The 23,428-nt window shown below is 43.1% G+C and overlaps 1 protein-coding gene across 3 annotated transcripts in view; it reads right to left on the bottom strand.

Moving 5' to 3' along the window:
* Positions 1-23,428, bottom strand: part of cps1 (carbamoyl-phosphate synthase 1, mitochondrial) — a 54,541-nt gene that overhangs the window by 9,297 nt on the left and 21,816 nt on the right. For 2 of the 3 annotated variants that reach the window (XM_053626227.1, XM_053626226.1), the window contains exons 26-32: positions 20,825-21,019; positions 19,076-19,143; positions 16,674-16,749; positions 10,406-10,483; positions 7,512-7,619; positions 6,882-6,971; positions 5,982-6,152 (exon numbers count right to left, since the gene is read on the bottom strand). In XM_053626227.1, the coding sequence (XP_053482202.1) occupies positions 5,982-6,152; positions 6,882-6,971; positions 7,512-7,619; positions 10,406-10,483; positions 16,674-16,749; positions 19,076-19,143; positions 20,825-21,019 (786 nt within the window). Of the gene's footprint in view, positions 1-5,306; positions 6,153-6,881; positions 6,972-7,511; positions 7,620-10,405; positions 10,484-16,673; positions 16,750-19,075; positions 19,144-20,824; positions 21,020-23,428 lie in introns of all 3 variants that reach the window. The other variant, XR_008386084.1, reaches the window with a different exon arrangement.

Consider the following 23,428-nt stretch of genomic DNA (forward strand, 5'->3'; position numbering starts at 1 on the left):
GCTGCTATCAGAGACCCTGCACGCTTTCAACGTGAAAGGAGAGCATAGCAGGCAACCTCCCCCCACTTCTTATTTTTTTTGGAACAGGACAAAAACCGGGCAGCAGTCGTACTTAAGTGTGTTTGAGAAGTGTTGGCTGACTTCCCTTTGGGGTGGCTCATCCTTATCGCCTCAATTAGAGACAGACAGCTTCGGTTACCTGAAGGACGAGAGGAACAGGAGGAGACGGGATGGAAAGTAGAGGAAGGTGGATAAGGAAGGAGAGGAGAGAGAACCCCTGAGAGGCGGAACAGAAAATAAAGAGAGTAAAACTATAGGAGAGGAAAAAGTGGAGAGAATGGATAAATGAATGGATAAAGAAAGAGAGAAAATGGAACAGAGGAGGGGCAAGGAATAATAAGGGACAGAAGAGAGGGATCGGAGAATAGGGGATCCATGTTGTGGAAAAATAAGACAGAGGGCAGAGGATAAAAATGATGGGAGTAAAAAAGGGACAGAAGAGTGAGTGGACAAAATAGTGAGTTGACATGAGAAGGAGGGGAACGAAGTCTGGTGACACAGGAAAGTAAGCAGAATAAAAGACAGAAGAATAAGCGAACAATAGAGTGATGGAACAGAAGAGTGAGGAGACAGAAGAGTGAGGAGACAGAAGAGTGAGGGTCAGAAGAGTGAGGAGACAGAAGAGTGAGGGTCAGAAGAGTGAGGAGACAGAAGAGTGAGGGGACAGAAGAGTGAGGAGACAGAAGAGTGAGGGTCAGAAGAGTGAGGAGACAGAAGAGTGAGGGGACAGAAGAGTGAGGGGACAGAAGAGTGTGGGTCAGAAGAGTGAGGAGACAGAAGAGTGAGGGGTCAGAAGAGTGAGGAGACAGAAGAGTGAGGGTCAGAAGAGTGAGGGGACAGAAGAGTGTGGGTCAGAAGAGTGAGGAGACAGAAGAGTGAGGGGACAGAAGAGTGTGGGTCAGAAGAGTGAGGAGACAGAAGAGTGAGGGGTCAGAAGAGTGAGGAGACAGAAGAGTGAGGAGACAGAAGAGTGATGAGACAGGAGAAAGAGGGGGCAGAAGAGTGAGGGGACAAAATAGTGAGGGGACAGAAGAGTGAGGAGAAAGAAGAGTGAGGAGACAGAAGACTGAGGAGACAGAAGAGTGAGGAGACAGAAGAGTGAGGGGACAGAACAGTGAGGAGACAGAACAGTGAGGAGACAGAAGAGTGACGAGACAGAAGAATGAGGGGGCAGAAGAGTGAGGGGACAAAATAGTGAGGAGACAGATGAATGAGGGGGCAGAAGAGTGAGGGGCCAGAAGAGTGAGGGAACAATGGAGTGAGGGAACAGAAGAGTAAGGAGACAGAAAAGTGGCGGGACAGAAGAATGAGAAGACAGAAGAGTGAGGAGACAGAAGAATAACGGGACAGAAGAGTGAGGGGACAGAAGAGTGAGAAGACAGAAGAGTGAAGAGATAAAGAGTGAGGGGACAGAAGAGTGAGGGAACAGAAGAGTGAAGAGACAGAAGAGTGAGGGGACAGAAGAGTAAGGTGACATGACAGAAGCAGGACGGAAAAGAGTGAAGACAGTGTGGGGGTATAGCAGATGGAGAGTCGGGGGTGGAGCAGAGATGAGACAAGGGACGGTGGGGCAGGTGATTTGCGTCCCAGGTTCTATCCGAGTAGTCACGTCTGGGCCACTGGGGGAACACATCCTTGAAGCAGTCTAATCAGCTCTGAATAAGCCAGTCTCACTTATGAATGTTAATGTGAGGAGGATAATAAACACCAGCATCTCACACTAATCCTGCTGTGCTCGGGGACACATCCATTAAAGATTCGCATCAGGACAAGGTAGACCACACTGACACGCTGTGCATGATCGCAACAAATAAAAAGTACTCAGGGACGGTTCTATCAAGACCTCACGCTCAGTAATGTAGTCCCAATGTTTCTTAAGTTTGCTTCTTTAGAAAGGGAACTATCACGCTTATGGAGCTGGAATGGTCTACCTCACGCAAATTCTTTTTTTTCTGTAAATATCTCCCTCGAAGACTGTTCAGTACTTTAGGGTTTTTAAGGGGATTCATCGCTCTTCTGTCCCCGCACGACTTTTAGCCCTTCTTCTGTTTTCTTCCGTGCTCTCGGTTTTGGTTTCCTTTGCTCAGATTTTCCTTTTCTGTCCCTCATCTTTGTTGACTCACTGTTCTGCCCCTTTGGCTAGTGGGGCCCGTCTGCATTTGAGTTGTTGACCAGCATACCCAAGCAGCTACATGTAGTAAAAATAAATAAATAATTGCCACGTCAGCTCATGCTGTGTCTCCTCCACTTCAACAGGGGTCCTCCTCCCAAGAATAGTGAAGACCTATGCATCACGTCCTGTTTGGTCAGCATATACGGACAATAAACATAACACACAAACAGCAAAAAGTTCTAAAAGTTCAATGAAAGCTCTGAGCCTTGTGATTCCTATTTCATTTGCTTGATCCTTGCCTTGTATTCTCGTTGACTCTTTTTGGATTTGCCCTTTTGGATTGTGTTTTGGAGCCTCAATCTTCTCCCCAGTCTCTGGTGTTGCAGCTCCAAGGTCTCTGGTTCGATCCTGGGTTCGGGTTTTTGTTTGTGGGGAGTTCCTTGTGTTCACGTGGGTTTCCATAGGGTTCTTCGGTGTCCTCCCACCTCCCAGAAACATGCTGGAAGGTGAATCGGCAACTCTAACTTGCCCCTAGGAACAAACTGCTGACTAGGACAGTCACAAAAATATACTAGACTAGAGCTGAGCACAGACGTAAAAGTCGGCAAAAGTCAGCATTGGGTAAGCCACCTGATCATCACACCGACGTTTGCTTGTTGAACATCCCATTCCAGATGTTGTCCCCCTTTACTGTTATAATAAGCTCCACTCTTCTGGGAAGGCTTTCCACTAGATTTTCAGAGCGTGGCTGTGGGGATGTGTGATCATTCAGCCACAAGAGCCTTAGTGAGTTCAGGCACTGATCTTGGGTGAGGAGGTCTGGGGTGCAGTTGGTGTTCCAGTTCAGTTCCAGTTCCAGTTCAGGTGGTTGGTGAGGAGGTCTGGGGTGCAGTTGGTGTTCCAGTTCAGTTCCAGTTCCAGTTCAGGTGTTTGGTGAGGAGGTCTGGGGTGCAGTTGGTGTTCCAGTTCAGTTCCAGTTCCAGTTCAGGTGTTTGGTGGAGTTTAGGTCAGCGCTCTTTGCAGGACACTCAAGTTCTTCCAAGCTTAACACACCATGTCAAGCTGGAACAGGTTTGGGCTTCTTTGTTCCAGTGAAGGGAAATTGTAATGCTTCAGCGTACAAAGACATCCTAACTTTGTGCCAACAGTTTGGGGAAGTTCCCCAAGGGAAGGGTGCGATGGTCAGGTATCCATAGACGTTTGGCCATGTCGTGTATCTGGATGCGATAAATGGTGGGTTCTTTGATTTTCTTTTTCTTTTTTTTTTAACAGCAAGAACAATTAGATGTAATCGAACCACAGGCAGATTTCTTGGTAAAAGGCCTCCCTCATTATTGACGACCAAAAAGACTCCTGGGAGAGCAAAAATCAATAGTGTAGCAAAATTAAATTAAGGGAAAGTCATCAAGTAAAGACCCTCTGGAGTTCCCCGACTTCAGTCCTGGAGGATCGGCACAGTGCGCACTTTAATCGTCTCCTTGCACTAAATAGCTCCAATTTAATTGAATTAGGCGTGCCTGTATAAGAGAAGTGCTAAACCCCATTAGACTAGAATCAAAGACCCTGATGAAGTTCATAGCGATACGCCATGTCTTTTTTCCCCCCCATCCAATGCCGTCGGAAATGTTTGCGGCCAGGGCACCTGATGATGCGTCGTCAATGTGCATAAGCCTTTTCATGATGAAAAGCTATTGTGGAAAAGATCAATTTCAAGGTCTTAAGGACCGTCGCACGATCTTCCACAGTAGAATAAACACACTGTGCGAGACAAAAACACAACCTTTCCGTGAACTCAGGGAAGGCTGAGCATGCAGTCCCGTTGTTTTTCCTCTCTAAAATACTTTTCCTCCACGAGCCGTAATTTAAAAAGCATTCGTTGCGCACTTCACGAAGGCAAAGAAAAGCGCACAGTGGGGGCTTGCTAGGCTGAGAAAATCCATGTTCTCATGCTTTTTTTTTTTCCCCCCTGAGCTGGAGAGAAGACAGAGCACAGAAATACCCAGTGCACAACAATGCTGTCTCTGGGCACTGGAGTTCTGAAACTGTTTGGAATGTCTGTTACTGGAAGATGAGATGAGACGGCGTCCGAGAGAAAGATCCGGAGAGAAAGAGTAATATATTCACACATTCTGACGTGTTTACAAGCAAGCAAACCCACTGTGGCAGGAGCATTTGTCAGACAGTGTGTGATGGCTGTGTGAGTGCGTGTGTGTGTGCTGTCAGGCGGAAACTGGGTTTCTGTAGACATGTGTGTGTGGCTAATAATAATAATTGAAAAATAAAAGAACACCAAGGACCATTTTCTGGCTTTCTACAAAACCTTTGCCATCAGTCTGCCAGTTCATTAAAAAATAAGTGGTGAAATGTAGGATGTGAACCAACTTGTCCTTGCTACCACCACATTCTGGCATCGAACCAAACATGGTCAAGGTATATTTTAAGTGCAGATTAGTACAGTACAGTATATTTAAACTTAACGTGCTTCACCTAACTAAAATGTCGACCAGTGACATAAGGATTTTTCGTCGAGGACCCAAACACACCCGAAAAACGATCGTTTCTGTACGTTTTTATATTAGTTCTAAGGCATTTAACGAGACTGGAGGTGTGCGTCGGGACTCTAGTCTCATGAGCGCGAGGTTTTTACTTCCACGTGAGCGTGAGCGAGTGGTCAGATATGGATCCGGCTGGACGAAGAAAGACCACACGGACCTGCACCACCTGCATTTACGGCGTCTTTAGTAACCGCCTGGTCAGGGTCGTGGTGCTTTTAATTATTAGCCTATTAATTTGTTTACTTGTTTACTTTGGGAAATAGACCTGACTAAATTCATTAGAAAATACCCAAACCAAAATAATAATAAGACATTTCTATAATAATAAAATTTAAAACATAATAAAAAACAACAACAACTTTGTTGTACAGAAATACAGGTATAGATACATTAGGTCACACTTGTTCAGGTGAGTGAAGATGACATTTTACACCCAGAGCCTCACTGCTCAGCTTTATAAAGCTCTTAGACTGCCTGAATCAGAGGGAAGAGTGTGAAGGAAATGATAAATAAATAAATAAACAAACATAAGGTATTGTTATTGTTCCACACAACTGACATATTTCCATGCGACAGACCTGGTGTTCTGTTTGAAGCTCCGCCTCTTCACAGGCCTCTAGAATATTCACAGCCACGTTCGCTATTCAACTCAGCAGCCTGGCCGTGTATTTAAAACTTGGAGAGTGGCAGGAGAAGAGGATTATTCCTGCGCGATTGCCTCCTCATCGCGGCCATTGTGCTTCCACTCTTCCGTAATTATACCAGAAATTACTTTGGGAGAAGCAGAGACGGCGCTCAAGCAGCGAGTGCCCTAGACTCCAATTCCAAACCTACTGATACAAGTCAGTGTCTCGACCGCTCCTGGTAATTTAACACCTAGCTGGAGACGCGTCAAGACCGTGTCATTTAAAGACGAACTGAATGCTATGAGGCGGTGGAAAGTGTCTGGGGAGTACAAGTTTTTTTTTAATTGGAGAGCGAGGTATCGGTCTCACTTTCACATTAATTACATTATCATTTGTGCGGTTAATAACGGGGTTAGTTCTCACGCTGAGCAGGTCAGAGAAACGGCTGAATTATTAAGATATTAGGGCTTGAGCAGTAATTATAGTTCTATTTTTTTTTTAAAAAGGATAAGATAAGGGCTTTTAAACCTTTGCCTCATTTAAAGAGCCATGAAAATGACAGCAATGCTATTGTTCTAAAAACACACACACACAGACACTCACACGCGCACGCACGCACACACATACCTTAATGCCGACGTAGTCTACAGGAATGATGGGATTCTCCAGCGTCGGGAGAACATGCTCGTTTAGCGGTTCTCCCACCATCACCTGGGTCGCCACGTTAATGAAGTCCACACCGATGGTTTTAGATACAAACGGGAAGGAGCGTGAGGCACGCAGGTTACATTCGATCACCTGAGGAGGTCAGGCGCGCAATGATTACACACCCTTTCATCTCCCCAACCCTAACCCTAACCCCTAACCTAACCCTAACCCCTAACCTAACCCTAACCCCTAACCTTAACCCCTAACCTTAACCCCTAACCTAACCCTAACCCTAACCCCTAACCTAACCCCTAACCTAACCCTAACCTTAACCCCTAACCTAACCTTAACCCCTAACCTTAACCCCTAACCTAACCCTAACCCCTAACCTAAGCTTATTATTAAATTGTGCATCTTAAAGCATAATATTCAGTAACTTTAGTTATTCAGTAAATACTGACAAACTAATTTGAAGTCTGGACCAAGCGCCAGGTCCTGGGAGTTAAAGAAAACTAACAATGTACGCTAGGTATACCGAACGGAAGTGGTAAGTTATTCGGTCGTGAAGTTTAAAAAAAAAAAAAAAAAACAGTTCATACACTTTAAAAGCATTCAAAGCAGGAAATTGATTAATAATAAGTCAGTGAGTAATAAAAACCTGTATGTCCGTAAGTATGCAATAAAACACTGGGGATCTACAGAATCTTGAATATTAAATATTCAAAATATTGAACATTTATATTGTTTGTCTGGTTTGTTTTTGGGTTTAGTTTTTTCTGGTTATTTACAATTTTCAGTGAAAAAAAAAAAAAAAAAAGAATAAAAATCCTAGATTTTCAGTGTGGTCTTTTCATGGTGACTAGAGCAGCAATAACTTACCATGACATCGTTGCCTTTCACCAGAAACTGAGTGTTAAACGGCCCTGAAATCTCAAACGCCTTTGCAATTTTCCGTGTGGCGGCCTTCACCTGAAAATAGCCGAAGGAAGGGAAGGAAAAAAAAAGAAAAGAAAAAAACATTTTTCACACAAAAACCGTACGAACCCATAACTCAGGTTAAAATCTGTGCGTATGCAGAGGAGGCTGAGAGCACATCCGTCACTGTCGGGGTTCTGCATGGCCCGTCACCGGCGCCGGGTGCACTGTGGAGACGAAAGACGTTACGGAAACTAAACGCCAAAGAAACTTTGATATGACGGACTGAATTTGATCCGGAGGGGGCGGAAAGCGCGCGGCGTGTCGCTTGATCGAAGAGAAGGCTCCGATCTTAACCTACAAATGTTCCATGTCGAATGGGTTTTAGATGCGAAATGTCTTATCAGATTCATGGCCTTATTTCTTTCTCATGATTCCAGATTTAAAGACCGTAACTGTACATCTATAGATGGTAAATCAAGTGTAGGAATTTTCGCCGAGACTGGCTCAAAATGAACAAATTTCATTAAAAAAAAAACAAACAACAACAACAACAAAAAAAACCCCAGAAAGTGAGTAGAAAAGAGCTGCGACCTTCTCCAGAGCGCCTTGACTGATAGTCTGGGTAGGCAGCATTAAAGTGGCGTCTCCTGAGTGAACTCCGGCGTCCTCCACGTGCTCCGTAATGGCGTGAGCCAGAACCTGCGAGGGAAAAAAATCGCACCAAAGACAAGGGAACACACATCAAACGACGTATACTTATACTGTAACTCCCTCGATTTCCCTCTGATAACATGTTCGAACAAGCGCATTAATATTAACCTGTCGTCCGTATTACATCCGGAACTACTTTCCGAGCCGTGCCGCTAAACAAAAACGATAACGCGCACCTTCTGACCAATCAGATTCTAGACGTCAAACACGCTCTGGTCTAAAGGACTACGCTAACGCGCTCGTCTCGTTCTGATATCGTCATCGTTTCTATAGTAACAATGTATCCAAGGACTTGTACCAAAGAGAAAGTTGTCAGTAAGAAGATGTTTTATTGAACATTTATGGAAGGAGTCTCCAGTTTCAGTTCTTTGTAACAATGAGAAGTAAATTTGTAACTTTAAGTTTTCAGACACTGGAAAGTCTTCAGCACGGAGCTTTTTTTTTTAAAATTAAAACTGAACTTATTGCACAATACTGACTCACGATTTAAACGGTAAATAATAACTCATTGCTTTTATTATTCCGTATCAAGATAGCATTACCTCACAGAGAAATACACATCAGTATTAAATAAAAACGGTCTATACCTGCGGTAACAAGTGACAACAGGATCGAACTCGTTTTCAGGATGTTCCACAAGATTAAAATGTCATTATAAATGGATAAAAATATACGCACGACGTACGCGTTTAAATAAACCATGGACAAATTGCTGTGACATAAGGCGAATAAAACACATCAAGGAGTGCTGTTATTACATAGGAAAATAATCAGCTAACCCCGCATCATCACACCACCCTACTGTTGATTATTTTCCTACAACGGCGTATCCCAGACTGTTCTATTCTTTACTTATCTACCCGTTGCATTTACTTGTATTTCACTTGTTCTCCAAGCTACTGCTGATGTTATTACACAGAAGCCAGCTTAATGCGAAAGGAAGAGATGAAGCGCCGCCGTCTGCGACGTTTACGAGAAGTGCTGATGAACAGTTTTAAAATGGCTCCGCCGGAGGCGTCGCATCTTTACCACCTGTTCTGTACCTTTCGCACGGTTGCTACGGCGCTCTCCGTATAGTGTTTCCCACAACCGCAACAAAATAAATAAACAAATCAATCAAATAAAAGCTTTATCGTTACACTATGAGCATCTTTGAGACAGCTAGGCTTTACTATGGTACCTTTGTTTTTGTCTGTCATTGACCTTTTGTTATCATCTCTTCCCCTAGAAGAATTTGTTCTTAAGCACGTCCCTGGTTAAATGAAAAGTAAAAATAAGTAAATAAGTAGTAAATAAATAAATAAACAAACAAACACTACGCACATTTTTAGACACACTATCACGTTTCACACTTCATTTCCCATTCATACTCTCTTATACCTGCCAGTTAGAGTCAAGTGGGCGTGGCCTCTGTCTGTTCTACCCCTCAACCCCTTATTTTTCTTTTTTAAATCTAACTGAAATACGTTCTTAACACTAATTCACATCTTATCACCGCACTTAAAAGAATCATTTCATATCGGCATCGCCTTCTTAACATCTACATTAAACCAGTCGATTAAATTAAACGAATCAATAACAGATTAATAAATATATTATTAAAAGGGCGATTTAAAAATTTATTAACTTAGGCTAAACACGGTGAGGCTTCAGGATCGAAAGCATTGACAAATCCAGCCGAAGCTGTGAGAGCAGTGGGGAGAGCAGAATAAGTGCATCCAGGATGCGGTGTGTAACGTTTGTTTTCATTAAGGTTGTTATTATGGGAGGATAACGTCCCTGTTCCAGAAGGTAAGCCACGACAGATGAAAACCTCCATCTGCCGCATAATGAAGTCGCTCTAGTGTGGCTCTGCCATCCGCACACACACACATCCAATCAGATTCGAGTGCTTCGCGCTTCCCTTTTGACCGAATTCCGTTCGTTCGCCGCACCCGTCTTCGTCTGACCTTTGCCTTTGGTAAACATCTTTCTGGCGTGAGCTTTGTTTCAGACGCGTGTAACGCGCACGTGGAGTAATCGGGAACCGGGTAGCGTTGATTCGATTTACGCCGCTGTAATTCAATTCAAATCGCAGGTTTAGGTTTATATTAATGCGCTGGTTCGAATACGTTATCGTTTCTATAGTAACCGCCCATCCACGTAATCTCTATATACTGTATATAGTCTAAAGTGAAAAAAAGGGGGTCGTTATTTAACAAAGAACAAAGGTGTAATTGTTGATGGTCAGGTTTTCCATAAGGAGGCATTTATTAATGCGACGTCAATGGAAGGAGTCTCCGGTGTCGGCCGGTACGTCTTCCGACGTGGGGAAAAGAGAGGTAGCCTAAGCAAGAGAAAATGTTTGTCGCCGCTATAATGTATGTGATACCAGGAACTCGTTTCATGGGCATTCCATAACAGGAAATGTAACAGTAAAAGGATAAAAATGTCTCATCGTTGGCAAAATGCTGCGGTGTAAGAGGAATAAATCACTCGGGGTGAGTTTTAGAGGAAAATACTCAACGTAACAGCTGCATTACACCACCCGGTGGTTGATTATTTTCCTATAACACCACGTCCTTAAGTGTTTTACTGTTTAATCGTATTCTACGGTACGGGTCGGGTTTGCCACAGGCATCGCGGCACCAAAAAAAAAAAAAAAAAGAAAGAACGAAAATAAATAAATAAATAAAACAAAATTGAAATGGAAGTGGAGTGAGCATAGTCTTAACTTCATGATGCTTCTGGGAAACTCCATCCGTGCTAGTGTAACGTTTAGGATTTTACCTCACCTTGCCTGATCTGGCCACTGCGTCCACTTCCACCTCTCTGGCTCCACGAATGAACTTCGTAATGACCACAGGATGCTCCTGTGATTAGACAGAAACAGACGCTGAGAGCAACTGCTAGACTGGGATTAAAGGAAATCTGACCTCATGCATGCTGGGGAACAAGAAATATGAGTATGAGTATCGTATTCTCACGTGTACGCGAGTTCAAAAATGCTCCGGATATAAACACACAGCGGAGCGAATGATACGTCTGAAGAGCGTACGTCATTAGCATATGGTGTGGTCTGGGCATGAAGTTTACATCAACCGCCAGATGGTACTTTGCTGAAATGGAGTGGAGGAATCAGTAATTGAGTGTGTGTGTGTGTGTGTGTGTGTGTGTGTGAGAGAGAGAGAGAGATTCAGCGCAGGATCAGATTCAGTGAGTCTCCCAACCTCCATCATATCATTATCTATTATAATGAGTCTCTCTGCATGTGTCTCAGGTTAGATAAACAAATTTACCTAAGCAGAATGTTTTATACTAAACCTTTTACAATCTCGGGGGGGGGGGGGGGGGGGGAGTAGCAAACTGTATGAAGGGTTTTGAGCGGTTTCCCTGTCACGGTATTGTGATGCAAAAAGGGAACCCGTCCTCATCTGGGTCGCGACGGATAGTGTGAACGTAAAGGAAAGTTCATTATGGTTTTTATATGAAGTCTGTTTGTTGAACTAGTCCACTGTTCGTTAAAGGAGACCCGAGTGTAGAACTGTACGTGGTAATCGCAGTCCCAAGGACATCGCAGTAACCGTAGTCCCAGCAACCACAGCGAGAACGTCCATGTGGAATTGAAGTCCAAAACCATTTCCATGGTACTTCAAGCGGTACCGTCCTCAGCGATCTCCAGGCTGTAGCCTCCAGTTGATGAGAGCTCCATCCAGAGGTAGGGCATCAGGATGGATCAGGCAGGTCCGGAGAGCAGAAAGGGTCAGGATCGCTGGCATCTCCATAAAATCACGTGTGGCTCGACAGACACTGTTTAGATCAACGTACACAAGGTACCCTGTGATGTTTCCCTGCCCCGGAAGCATCTCACTGAAGACGAATAAGCGGTTAATGAGTTGGTTAAACTTTGTCATTGAGATGAGTTTTGTCTTTAACGGTTTCTAGCTGATGAGTTTCTATAAGATGAGTCGGGACACTGTTGGGTTTCTGTGTGTAGAGTTTCGTGACTCTGTGTTTAGCTGCTGGTGAGGGCGATGGGAAAAGGGGAGGGGTGTATTCAATAGTCAAGTGTATGCACTGTTGGGCTTTTGGGAAAGAAAGAGATTTAAGGAGGCATCGGTGCTTAGGGGTTAGCATGTTTATTTGCCTTGCACCTCTGGGCTCGGGGGTTCGAATCCCAATCCCGGAGTTTGCGTGTTCTCTCCATGCCTCGAGGGTTTCCTCCCCCGGTTCAAAGTCACGCGCTGTAAGCTGACCGCCATTTCCGAATTGGACGTAGTGTGTGAATGTGTGCGATTGTGCCCTGCGATGGGCCGCCACCCTGTCCAGGCCCGAGTTCTCTGGGATAGGCTGCGGACTCGCCGTGACCCTGTGTAGGATAAGCGATACGGAAAATAGATGGATAGAAGGAAGGGGTTTAAGAAGAACTCGCACTCTCTACTGGGTGAGTCGTGAATCACCAGCGAGCCTCGAGTTTGACACCTGTACCTTGAAGCGTTACTCGGTTGTTCGTTTCTTCCACGACGATGCGATGGATACCGGGTTCCGTGTTCCGCGTTGCCAGAACCTCAGGAGCTCAGCACTAATGAAGAGACTAAGCGTGTTTAGTCTGTCTGAATCAGACCCTGATGTGTTTATCCTTCATTAATGTGCTTAACATACTAAAGACACACAGTCTGAGACTTCTGTCAGGAGGTGCTGACTGCACTGAGAACACGATTCCACCCTGACAACAGCTGGATTTGACTAATGAATGAAGCGCTTCTGTGAATACGTTGCCAGATTGTCCTCTTCCCTTTACACTTTAATTGAAACAGGATCAGACTAAAAATAATAAATAAATAAATAAATAAACTTTCCATCTGATTTCGATTAGGCAAACCGACTAACAGCGATTTTTTTGGTAGTAAAACAACAGGCTGTTTGGATTTACAGACACTTTGTACGATAAACACATGCTCCATTCCCTGCTTTTCTTCAGACATAATGCCTGGGAAGACTTGTGTGGCAACGATTTCACGTAAAACAATCCCTCAAAGACAAACGTGCTGTTTTCCCTGGAAAGGCATACTCGTTATTTGTTGTTTAGTCTTTGTTTAGTTTTTTTTTTTTTCTCTCCAAAAGGATGATTCGATATTTTTTTTTTAAAAAAAGTGAAACTCTGAAAAAGATTTCCATTGTCTGGATTATTATTGTTGTTGAGAGAACCATAAAAAAAAGATGCATCAGCATTTCAAATAATAAATCATGTGTTAGGAAAACAGTCCAAGTCAAACTTACAAACAATTCTACACACAAACTTTAAAAGCTAAAACATGATAAAAGGTTAAAAAATTGTAGTTATGAGGTTATTTATGCCAGGTGGTTGCTAGACTGCTGCTAGGTAGCTGCTGTAAGGTTGCTAGGTGGTTGATCTGGTGTTCCAGGTGGTTGCTAGGCAGTTGTTATGGTATTCTAAGTGGTTACTGGGGTGCTGCTAAATGGTTGCTATGGTTGTAGTTATGAAGTTATGGTTATAGTTATGAAGTTTTTTATGCCCAGTAGTTGCTAGGCTGTTGCTAGGTGGCTGCTGTGAGGTTGCTAGATGGTTGCTCTGAGGTTGCTAGGCAATTGCTATGGTATTCTAATTGTTTACTGGGGTGTTGCTAAGTGGTTGCTACGGTTGTAGTTATGAAGTTATTGTTTTAGTTATGAAGTTATTTATGCCAGGTGGCTGCCATGATGTTGTTAGGTGGTTGGTACGGCGTGCCAGTTGCTTTCTAGGATGTCCCTAGGCAGTTGCTATGGTATTCTAAGTGGTTACTCTGGTGTTGCTAAGTGGTTGCTACGGTTGTAGTTATAAAGTTATGGTTATAGTTATAAAGTGATTTATGCCAGGTGGTTGCTAGGCTGTTGCTCGGTGGTTGCCGTGATGTTGTTAGGTGGTTGGTATGGTGTGCCAGTTGCTTTCTAGGGTGTCTCTAGGCGGTTGCTATGGTATTCTAAGTGGCTGTTATAGTATGCCAAGTACTTGGCATAATTAATGCAGGTAATGAATGCTATGCTACACCATAATCTAACCCTAACCTTAACCTCAGTAACCAAAACCTCTTTCTTTCTTTCTTTCTTTTAAATTAAGCCTGCAGAACGAATTCTGTCCAGAACAAATTCCACACCGACACCACGAGTCCTGCCCGTCAAGCTGACCTGTCAAACAGCGGGAGATCATAAATCACAGGAGTCATAAATCAGCCGGCGTGACAGAAGCTGTAGGGATGTGTCCTACTCGGATGAAAGAGGAGTGTAAATCTGGACTCGTAACATTCCGTGATGGTCGGATGCATTGTACACGCGACTGTCCGTTTATTAAGAGCAGCTACTCGGTACCTAATAAACTGACAAGACAGAGGTGCGTGTGTTGGACGCTGCACATAACCTGGACTTGATAACGAATGGATTCGAACGAAGCTTTCATTGGGGAGATGTGTGTTTGAGATTATATATAATCAGACACCAGCATCGACATCAGAAACAACTGATAAAACACAGTATATCTGTATATTTCTAGAGAAACCATGAGACAAGTGGCCATGTGTACCTAATAAACAGAACCTCAGTATTTTCCCGCTTTTTCCCCAAACTATTCATCAGTGTGCAGTGTTTTAAATCTCCGCAGGTTTGAAATACCGTATGATTCATTGAACAGCGCGAGTAGTGGGTACGGTTTGTCCAATGTGAACGGTGTGTCGGTAAAAAAAACAAAAACAAAAACAAGATTTCTCCAAACCGGACATGTTTGTAAATCATCTTCTGGCTGTTATCTCTTTTAAGCGATTAACCTCTCTCTAATGCCGTCAGTGTGTACCGGAGCTCCTGCTGTTTCGGAGGGACATGGACAGTCAGGAATGCTATTGTGTAGCTCTGAATTTCAGGTTGAGTTTATGTTTACATGTCGAAAATACCGAAACACTGAGTAGAGCGTAGAGAGAGAGAGAGAGAGAGAGAGAGAGAGAGAGAGAGAGAAACTAAGGTTAATAAAGGAAAGACAGAATGACAGAAAGGACGAGATAGCATGAGGTTATAAAATGACAGACAAAACAACAAACCAGCAGAAGATAGGCGTGAGAGAGGTGGAGAAAGAGAGATGAGTCAAACAAATAAACAATGCCCTCAAGCCAGAGAAGAGATAAATGCAACTTAATTGAGTGCAAGCTCTCTCTGTGTGTGTGTGTGTGTGTGTGTGTGTGTGTGTGTGTGTGTGTGTTTCTGTTTACCCTGACAGCCTAACCATAATTGTTATTTTCAATATGTTTCAACATTAAAAACATGGCCACAAACTGAAGCACGTTCCCCATAACGTGAAAGTTTATGAACCCTTCAGAATAAATATGGAGTTCTGCATAAATATGACCCAAAACTTCATCGGTTTTTCACACAATGAGACAAAAATTTTATACTTGGTCATTTATTTATTGAGGAAAATGATCCAATATTACATATCTGTGAGTGGAAAGAGTATGTGAACCTTTGCTTTCAGTATATGGTGTGAGCCTCTTAACTGATAGGTCCTCCATTGACTGTAACTAAACGTTTGGGGTAAGTGTTGATCGGTCCTGCACGTCGGCTTGGAGGAGTTTTATCCCGTTCCTCAGAACAGAACAGCTTCAACTCTGGGAAGTTGGTGTGTTTCCTCACATGAACTGCTTGCTTCAGGTCCTTCCACAACATCTCTACTGGATGAAGGTCAGGACGTTGACTCGGCCGTTCCAGAACATTAACGTTATTCTTCTTTAACCGTTCTTTAGCAGAACGACTCGTGTGTTTAGGCTCGTTGTCTTGCTGCGTGACTCACTTTCTCCTGAGATTCAGTTCACAGCCAGATATCCTGATATTTTCCTTTAGAGCTCGCTGGTATAATTCAGAATTCATTGTTCCATCAATGATGGTGAGTCGTCCTGGTCCAGATGCAGCAAAACAGGTCCAAACCCTGACACTACCACCAGCATGTTTCACAGTTGAGAGAAGGTTCTTATGCTGGAATGCGGTGTTTTCCTTTCTCCAAACATAACGCTTCTCATCTAAACCAAAAAGTTCTATTTTGGTCTCATCCATCCAAAAAACATTTTCCCATTAGCTTTCTGGCTTGTCCATGTGATCTTCAGCAAACTTCAGAAGGAGAGCCATGGCTTTCTTCTTGCAGCCCTGCTATGGACACAATTATTGTTCAGTGTTCTCCTGATGGTGGACTCATGAACATTAACATTAGCCAGTGTGAGAGAGGCCTTGAGTTGTTTAATAGTTCCCCTGGGTTCCTTTGTGACCTCGTGGACTATTACACGTCTTGCTCCTGGAGTGATCTTTGTTGGTCTTCACTCCTGGGGAGGGGAACAATGGTCTTAAATTTCCTCCATTTGTACACAGTTTATCTGATTGTGGATGGGTGGGGTCCAAACTATTTAGAGATGGTTTTGTAACCTTTTCCAGCCTGATGAGCTTCACCGACTCTTTTAATGAGGTCCTCAGAAATCTCCTTTGTTCGTGCCATGATACACGTCCACAAACATGTGCTGTGAAGATCAGACTCTGATCTGATCCAAGTTCTTTAAATAAAAAAGGACGCTCACTCACTCATTGTTCAGTCATTCATTCATTGTTGAATAAAACATATTTTGGGAGTATTTATTTTCTACATTGTAAAATAAACTGCTTGACGTGGTGCTTAAACAGTAGAGGCATGCTTTTGTTTTGGGTTCTCCATTTACAGTAATTTCCTTTCCGTTTCGCCATGTGCCATTGTTTTGGTTCTACTCCCATCTCCACCCCCTGTCCTGCCATTGCTTTGTTCCCCTAATGTGTGCACCTGTTCTGTGCTTAGTCCGTAATCAGCTTGGCGATAGTTTCTTTGTCGCGTTGCCTCGAGACATATTACGCTGAGTACACGCGCTTGCGTCTGTCGTTTTAGTAAGTGAAAAGTAACATAAATACTTCTCCACACTATTTCTTCGAGGATTTTATGGAATCGGTTCGTTCAAGTGCACCGCTATGAGACTTCTTTCTAGCTGATGGATGTGAAACACGACTCACCTGGGACACCTGGGTCGCCTCCTCCAAGAAGCGCTTCATCTCCCCCTCGCCGTAGGCCACGTTCATCGCGGAACCACTGACACCAGGAAGGGAAAAAAAAAAAAAAAAACAAAAAAAAATTAAACAAAACACAAGAAAAACACCTGTAATAACTTCTTTACAGCAGACGCATCTGTCATGGGTAAATCAGCCCTCAGGGATATTCAGTGACACGACAAAATGCAGAACTAAAATGCTAAACAGGATGACGAGCAAGGCAGGAGAAACCAAACAGGAAGGAGATTAGGGTCAGCCAGACCTTCGAGCTTTTCGGATTCAGTGAGTTTTCACACAAAAACAAACACTTCTTTGTCAGTTTTTTTTTTTTTTTTTTTAACATTTCTGCCAACATTTGAGGCAGAATTTGAGAGTTTTGGTAAAATGTGAGAAATGAGAATCACCAGCCAAAATATCCCGACACTCTCCGCCTGAACAAAAAAACCTCACTAGTTTTTAACTTTCTTTGAATCCACTCAAGTAGACCAAAAGAACAAAACAACAGAAGCATTTTTATGCCAAAAGTTTCATATAATACTATTTACTAACTTTTAACCCATCGTTTCTGTTTTCCACCAAAATATAATTAACAATAAGTACCGAGTGGCCTTATAATGAACAAAATGGTGGCCTTTGACTTCTGCAGAGTGCTGCATACTCTGCTTTGTTGTAGAAATGACATCAGTGTTGGGCGGATCAGTTTTTTAATATGCGGCTCGAGGACAGAACACGGTCTCGGCTAAAGGTTTGGCAAACGCACTGCTGAACGTCGCGTGCTACGTTAGAAATCTTAAGAGCGAACGAACCTCGCCGCGATACGTTGCTACGTTACGTGACGTTCACTAGCGTGGTTTCTGGGTAGCACACCTCAGCGTTTACTTGCCTGGTGGCTCGCTGATAAACTCATCATTTGTCCATTCCTGCTTAATGTACCAGGAATTCTGATTCTCTATAATGGTGTAAATCTATTCGTAGGTAAATTTAGGTTTGTCAGATAACTGTTCCTCGTATAATGCTCATTTCGTCTAGCATGAATCTTTTCAAAATCCCTACTAATAGACGATTGAAATAAGGCACACATTTTGCTGTGAACGACCTAAATAAATAAATAAATAAATAAATAACATGTCTGCAGTTCAAGGAATAGAATATTACTAAATTATTCACAGCAACCACCGGCTTTTTTTGTTTTTTTTCTTTTCTTTTCTGCTTCCCAAGCTGCCCACCTACACAAGTCCTGCAAAGCATCCGCACAGCTGTCTGGATGAACTGCCTGAGCTGGCGGAAAGCCGATGGGTTCAGATTCAGAGCTGCAGTCCCTTTGTGTGCTACAGGCCTGAGGTTCATCTGGGGCATTATGGGTAGCAGATTTGTGTGGTGTTATTCGAGTATCAGGTCCCGTAGTGGAGTGAACAGCAGTGCTAAAAGCGCAGCTCACTCAGGAGCAGTACAGCTGGCATATCAAGGTATGGTACAGAGTTTTACAACAAGGCGTAAAAATTATTATTATTTTTTTTTATATTAAAAATCCAACATTTCTGGAAATTCACAATATATTTAAAAGAAACTGAATTGTGTTTTTTTTTTTTTTATCAGTGTTACTTATGGAACGACTTTGTTTTCGGAAAATGTTAAATATGTTTTTCAGTAAAGAAAAACGGCTCTCCCTTTTGAGAACGCTCACAACGTAACAGTTTTGGGAAGTTTTCCATAATTATTGGCACGCCGACACTGTTATAAACACACCGGTTGATTCCAGTCTCAATGCAGCAACATACACCAATCAGCCGTAACATTAAAACCGCCTGCTTAATATTGCGTAGGTTCCGCTTCCTTGTGCCGCCAGGACATCTCTGAGCCATCGAGGCGTGGATTCCACATGACCTCTGAAGGTGGTGCGCTGAGACGTTAGCAGCAGATCCTTTAAGTTGCGAGGTGGGGCCTCCATGGATCGGACTTGTTTGTCCAGAACGTCCCACAGACACTCGATCGGATCGAGATCTGGGGAATTCAGACGCCGGGTCAACACCTTGAACTCTTTATGCTCCTCAAACCGTTCTGCTGAAAGAGGTCTCTGCTATTAGGGAATACCTTTGCCATGAAGAGGTGTAATTGGTTTGCAACAATGTTTAGGTAGGTGGTACATGTCAAAGTAACATCCACATCAATGCCAGGATCCAAGGTTTCCCAGCAGAACATTTCCCAGAGCATCACGCTGCCTCCGTCGGCTCGCCTTCTTCCCACAGTGCGTCCTGGTTCCAATCTCTTCTCCAGGTGTTAATGTTAGGGCCGATCGGTGTATGTAAATGAATTTATACATACATGCTAATTTAGTCCTAAAGCTAACTATCATATACTTTACTCACCTTAAAACATAAGAGGGCCTGAGGAGGCAAGGGTAACCCACTTTATTAGCGAACGCGAAGGCATCTTCCTGAAACGCACACAATGATAAATCAATTGTCAGGCAGTTTTGTTCTACACGACATCCAATAGCACACAACAGGAAGCAGATACAGGCAGGGGGTAAAGTGTGTTTTCATACATGCTTTTAGTGCGTTCCATTTTGAGCTTGAAAGAGAAAATGGATGAGGAAGTAATCACCGCTGCCTGAATTTACCTCCAAAAACGTTTAGTTTCACGTAACCGGCAGTCAAATCTAATATTAAAAAACGAATGAAAATAAAAAAAGAGACTTTCTTTTTTTCCAGAAGCATTTTTTAAAATCCCTGTGCTTGTTTTGAGTGTGTTCTATATTCACTGGAAATGATTGTCACTCGACACGGATCATTCAATGACAGCCTACGTTGCAAAAAAAAGAAATAAAAAAAAAAAAAATCAACGAGAAACTTCTAGCAAACAATCCTGAGGTCAAGGAGGTGCTGTGTACTTTAAGGAGAAGAAGTTGCTGATTCCCCTAACGAGCAGCGCACCAAGTGAACCGGCATGTCCCTGAGTGCGGAGTGAGTGAGTGAGTGAGCTCGGTTCGTTTCCGTAGCTGGGGGAAGTCTATTAAAATGCAGCGCTGCCATCTCTCTGCCTCGTACAACAGCACCGTCTCTGCCCAGAAGAGCCGGCGTGGCTAATGGACATGATGTCTGCTTCTACAAAACACGACACGTTTCAGCACTCTGAGTGTCTGAGGCCCGAGAGCACTCGGCGCTCCTCGGGAGAATCGGATGGTGCATGTTGTGCTTCGGAGATACAGAAACGCACAAGTGTTAAAAACGGAGCTAGCCTGTGTAACAAAATTGTTCATATGCTTGACATGACTCGAACAGGGATAAGCAATTTTATTTAAAAAATTTATTTATTTATTTTTGGCCGGCATCGGACCTTCCAACAGGACAATGATCCCAAGTGTACCTCAAATTCCACCAAGGCTAGGTTGCTTAAGTAGTCCTGAAAGATTCTACAGGGCCATCACAGTCACCTGACTTGAACCCCATAGAAAAACTCTGGTGGGATTTGAAGAAGACACAAACCCAAGAATATTCCTGAACTGGAGGCCATTGCTCATGAGGAACGGGTTAAGATTCCTCAGGAACACTGCCAGAAACTGGTGTCTCGTTTGCAGCAGGTCATAACAGCAAAAGGAGCTCTACTAAGTACTAAAGACGCTCGCCATGAAGGGGTTGAATCATTTTGAGACTGGGGGAAATCATTACAAGTTGCATTTTCAGGTGAATTTGAGGAAACCGCTTTAAGCATTCGTTGTGTTGAACTATTTCAATCGCTGTTGTTTGATTTCTTCATCGCAAACAGCTGAAAGTGTAAATTTCGACAATAAACCTGATTTGCAATGGAGGTTGAATCATTTTGATTGCAACTGTATATATAATCCAATAGCAAGGAAGGTACAGAATAACCTTCACTTGCTCGTTGGGGTTTGATGCACTCATGTCTGTAAAGATGCTTTGAGACAGTTTGAATTGCAATATAAGAAATAAAAAAATCACTATAAAAGATACATTCCGAAAAGATGGCTCAATGCTGTTCTATTTCACATCAACTCTCCATGCTGTGTTGCATGGGCTCATGAAATTGCACCCAAACCCAAAGAGAAGAAAAAAAAAAGCAGCACATTAGTATTTTGATGTATAAGACAGTCTCACCAGCGAGCTCAGGGCTCTCCACGGCGCCTGAGCCACTCCCAGCTCGTCCAGGATGCTGGAGAATACTGATCTCTCCTCAGCCCGGTGGATCTGCAGTGGGCTCGTGCCCAGAATCTTCACGCCGTTCAGGTGCAGAGGCATGGCCAGGTTATTGGGGATCTGCCCTCCCACTGAGACTATGCAGCCCGTACATCCCTTCAGAAGAGATAAAGGACAAGGTCAGGACGTTTTCCAAAAGTCACGCTGACTGCTGGGGATTCACAGAAATCATCAGCAGGCGTGGAAGAATACCTCGATATGTAGCTCCCCCCCCGATAAACTGAGTATTTAAAGAATGAATAGCTTTGAATGTTGGCTCTTGGTTTGGGCTCTGGGTTTTGCCTGTGAAGGCCGTGTCTGTTGTTAAAAAGGATAAACCAACACGAAGACCAGAGAGCTGTCTATGGGAGAAAAGCAAGCCATTTTGAAGCTGAAGAAAGAGGGAAAATCTATCAGGAGGGAACTGTATAGCTATGTGTACAGATGACAGATTCCTGTTATTGCCTGATTTAATGATAATATGGATCAGTACGTTTTTGTTTTTGTTTTTTTTACAATAGCAAGAGTGTAATATTAAAGGAGTGCAACATAACGGCTTAACAAATCAGCAGGATTTTCCAGGTGCTCCAATTTAGCACCCAAATATCCCTCAATGCAAAACAACAACAAAAAAATCAGACCTGATCCAGCTACTCTTACTCGGGGCAGGGGTGGAGTGTGTTTCAGGATGAATAAGTGTGTTTAATGTGTGGTCTCATGCTGTACAATGCTGTGTTGGTCAGGATTATGGTTATGGACTAGACCCAGGTCCACCCACTGGACTTTTAGTTCTGCAGCAAGGACTATCTTAAAAATGTTTCATTTTTATGAAAACAGAATACAGTAACGGTCCATACTTGGACAAACTAAGTCCCAGGACTGGCAGCGATTATGGCAGGGATTATTATTAGCTTTTGTTCCCTTTTTTGGATAACTTATTTTTATACTCTGCATTATTTATTTTAATGTGCACCCTTCCCCCATCGCTCTCATCCTTTCACCAATGATATAAGCAGAGCACGTGTCACGGATCTCGTGGCGTGACCCTCCACTCTCCCGCTCCCACTCACTCCACTATAGACCCAAGGCAAGAATTCACAACTCCCGATATCCCAGTTCCTTCCTTCCATCTCTCTGATCCATCACTCCATGCATTACAATGGCAAAAGCATGCATGACCACTTCATTACTGAAGCACAGGTTTTGGCATATCCCCTGACCCTAACCGCCACCACCCCCTACCCTCCACTGGTTTATACACTTCTGCAACACACTTCTAGTAAGTACCCTGACACAGTATCTGGGAATTTCTATGAAGGGAAACAATGGATATCGAACTCTCACCTCCACTAAATAAATCAACAAAATAAATGCATAATCACCCTGTGATCTGTGACCACTACTTGTGCCAGCTTATAAAGGGAAAGGAAAAGTCAAGAGGTATCATCAGGCACGTGTAGACAATCTCAGCAGGAGGTTTGTTTTTTAGTATGAACATGTCTGAACGTGATCAGGGCTTTGCAGTCTCTATGGAGATAATGCCAGTTTGCCTTATGTCCCGAAGCAGCTCCTGCTGAGTTAATTGCTCATGAGATGAGAGTATCGGGTTATTAGCTACACAGACATTAATCAGAGCTCAGTTCTCTGTGAGAGCCTCATCGGTTTTATTTTGAACACTGTACTTCACTATAATGGGATTTTACTGGTAGGCTGGTGATAGTCTGACTCTTGTGGTTTAAAAGGTCAATGCAAAGATTACAAACTGTAGAAGAAAAGTTGGTGGAAATGAAAAATATTAATAATAACAAAAAAAATTTTTAAAAAATCAAGCTGTCAGTAGTTATCTTCAACTCTTCACTGTATGGGCTTGATTTGAAGAACCAGTCTGATCTATCATGTTGGTACAGGTGTACAGTTGGTATGCCTGAAAAGATCTGATCCAAATATGGAAGTATAGTGTTCACTTGGGTGTTTTACAAATGAACAGTGTCATAACAGAGCTGGGGTGTTGTTTCTCTTGTGATAAATGCAGTAACTGACTATAGCTCAGAAGTCATTTACTGTTTTTATCACAGGAGGAACAGCAGCAGAGTTCTTCAAATATGGCCCTCGAGGTCTACTGTCCTGCAGTTTACTTCCTATCTCATGCTCGCAATTTTTTTTTTTACAGCAGAATGCTACTATAGAGGACTTATTTCTGTGAAAATTTCAGGTTTGTATCTGGTACCACAACAGAGATATTCAACCTGAAAGTTAGGGAAATTTTTTAAAAAGAATTGCACTCTCACCCCTATAAAAATAAATAAATAAATAAAATAAGAGAAGTCTTAAACCTGAAATGTACTGCATACACACTATACTTACCTAGGTATCCCCTAAAAAAGTTAAGACTGAGACTCGAACCCTTCCCATTCTACAGTGACCCTAAAAGTGGAACTGTGAACAATCGTGAGTGTTGCATTAGGACTTACGTTCTAAGTAACAAAAGGAACAAAAATGTGTGTCACGATCTCCCCTTTAGGCAGC

The sequence above is a fragment of the Ictalurus furcatus genome, chromosome 6 (assembly GCF_023375685.1).
Source record: "Ictalurus furcatus strain D&B chromosome 6, Billie_1.0, whole genome shotgun sequence".
NCBI lineage: Eukaryota > Metazoa > Chordata > Actinopteri > Siluriformes > Ictaluridae > Ictalurus > Ictalurus furcatus.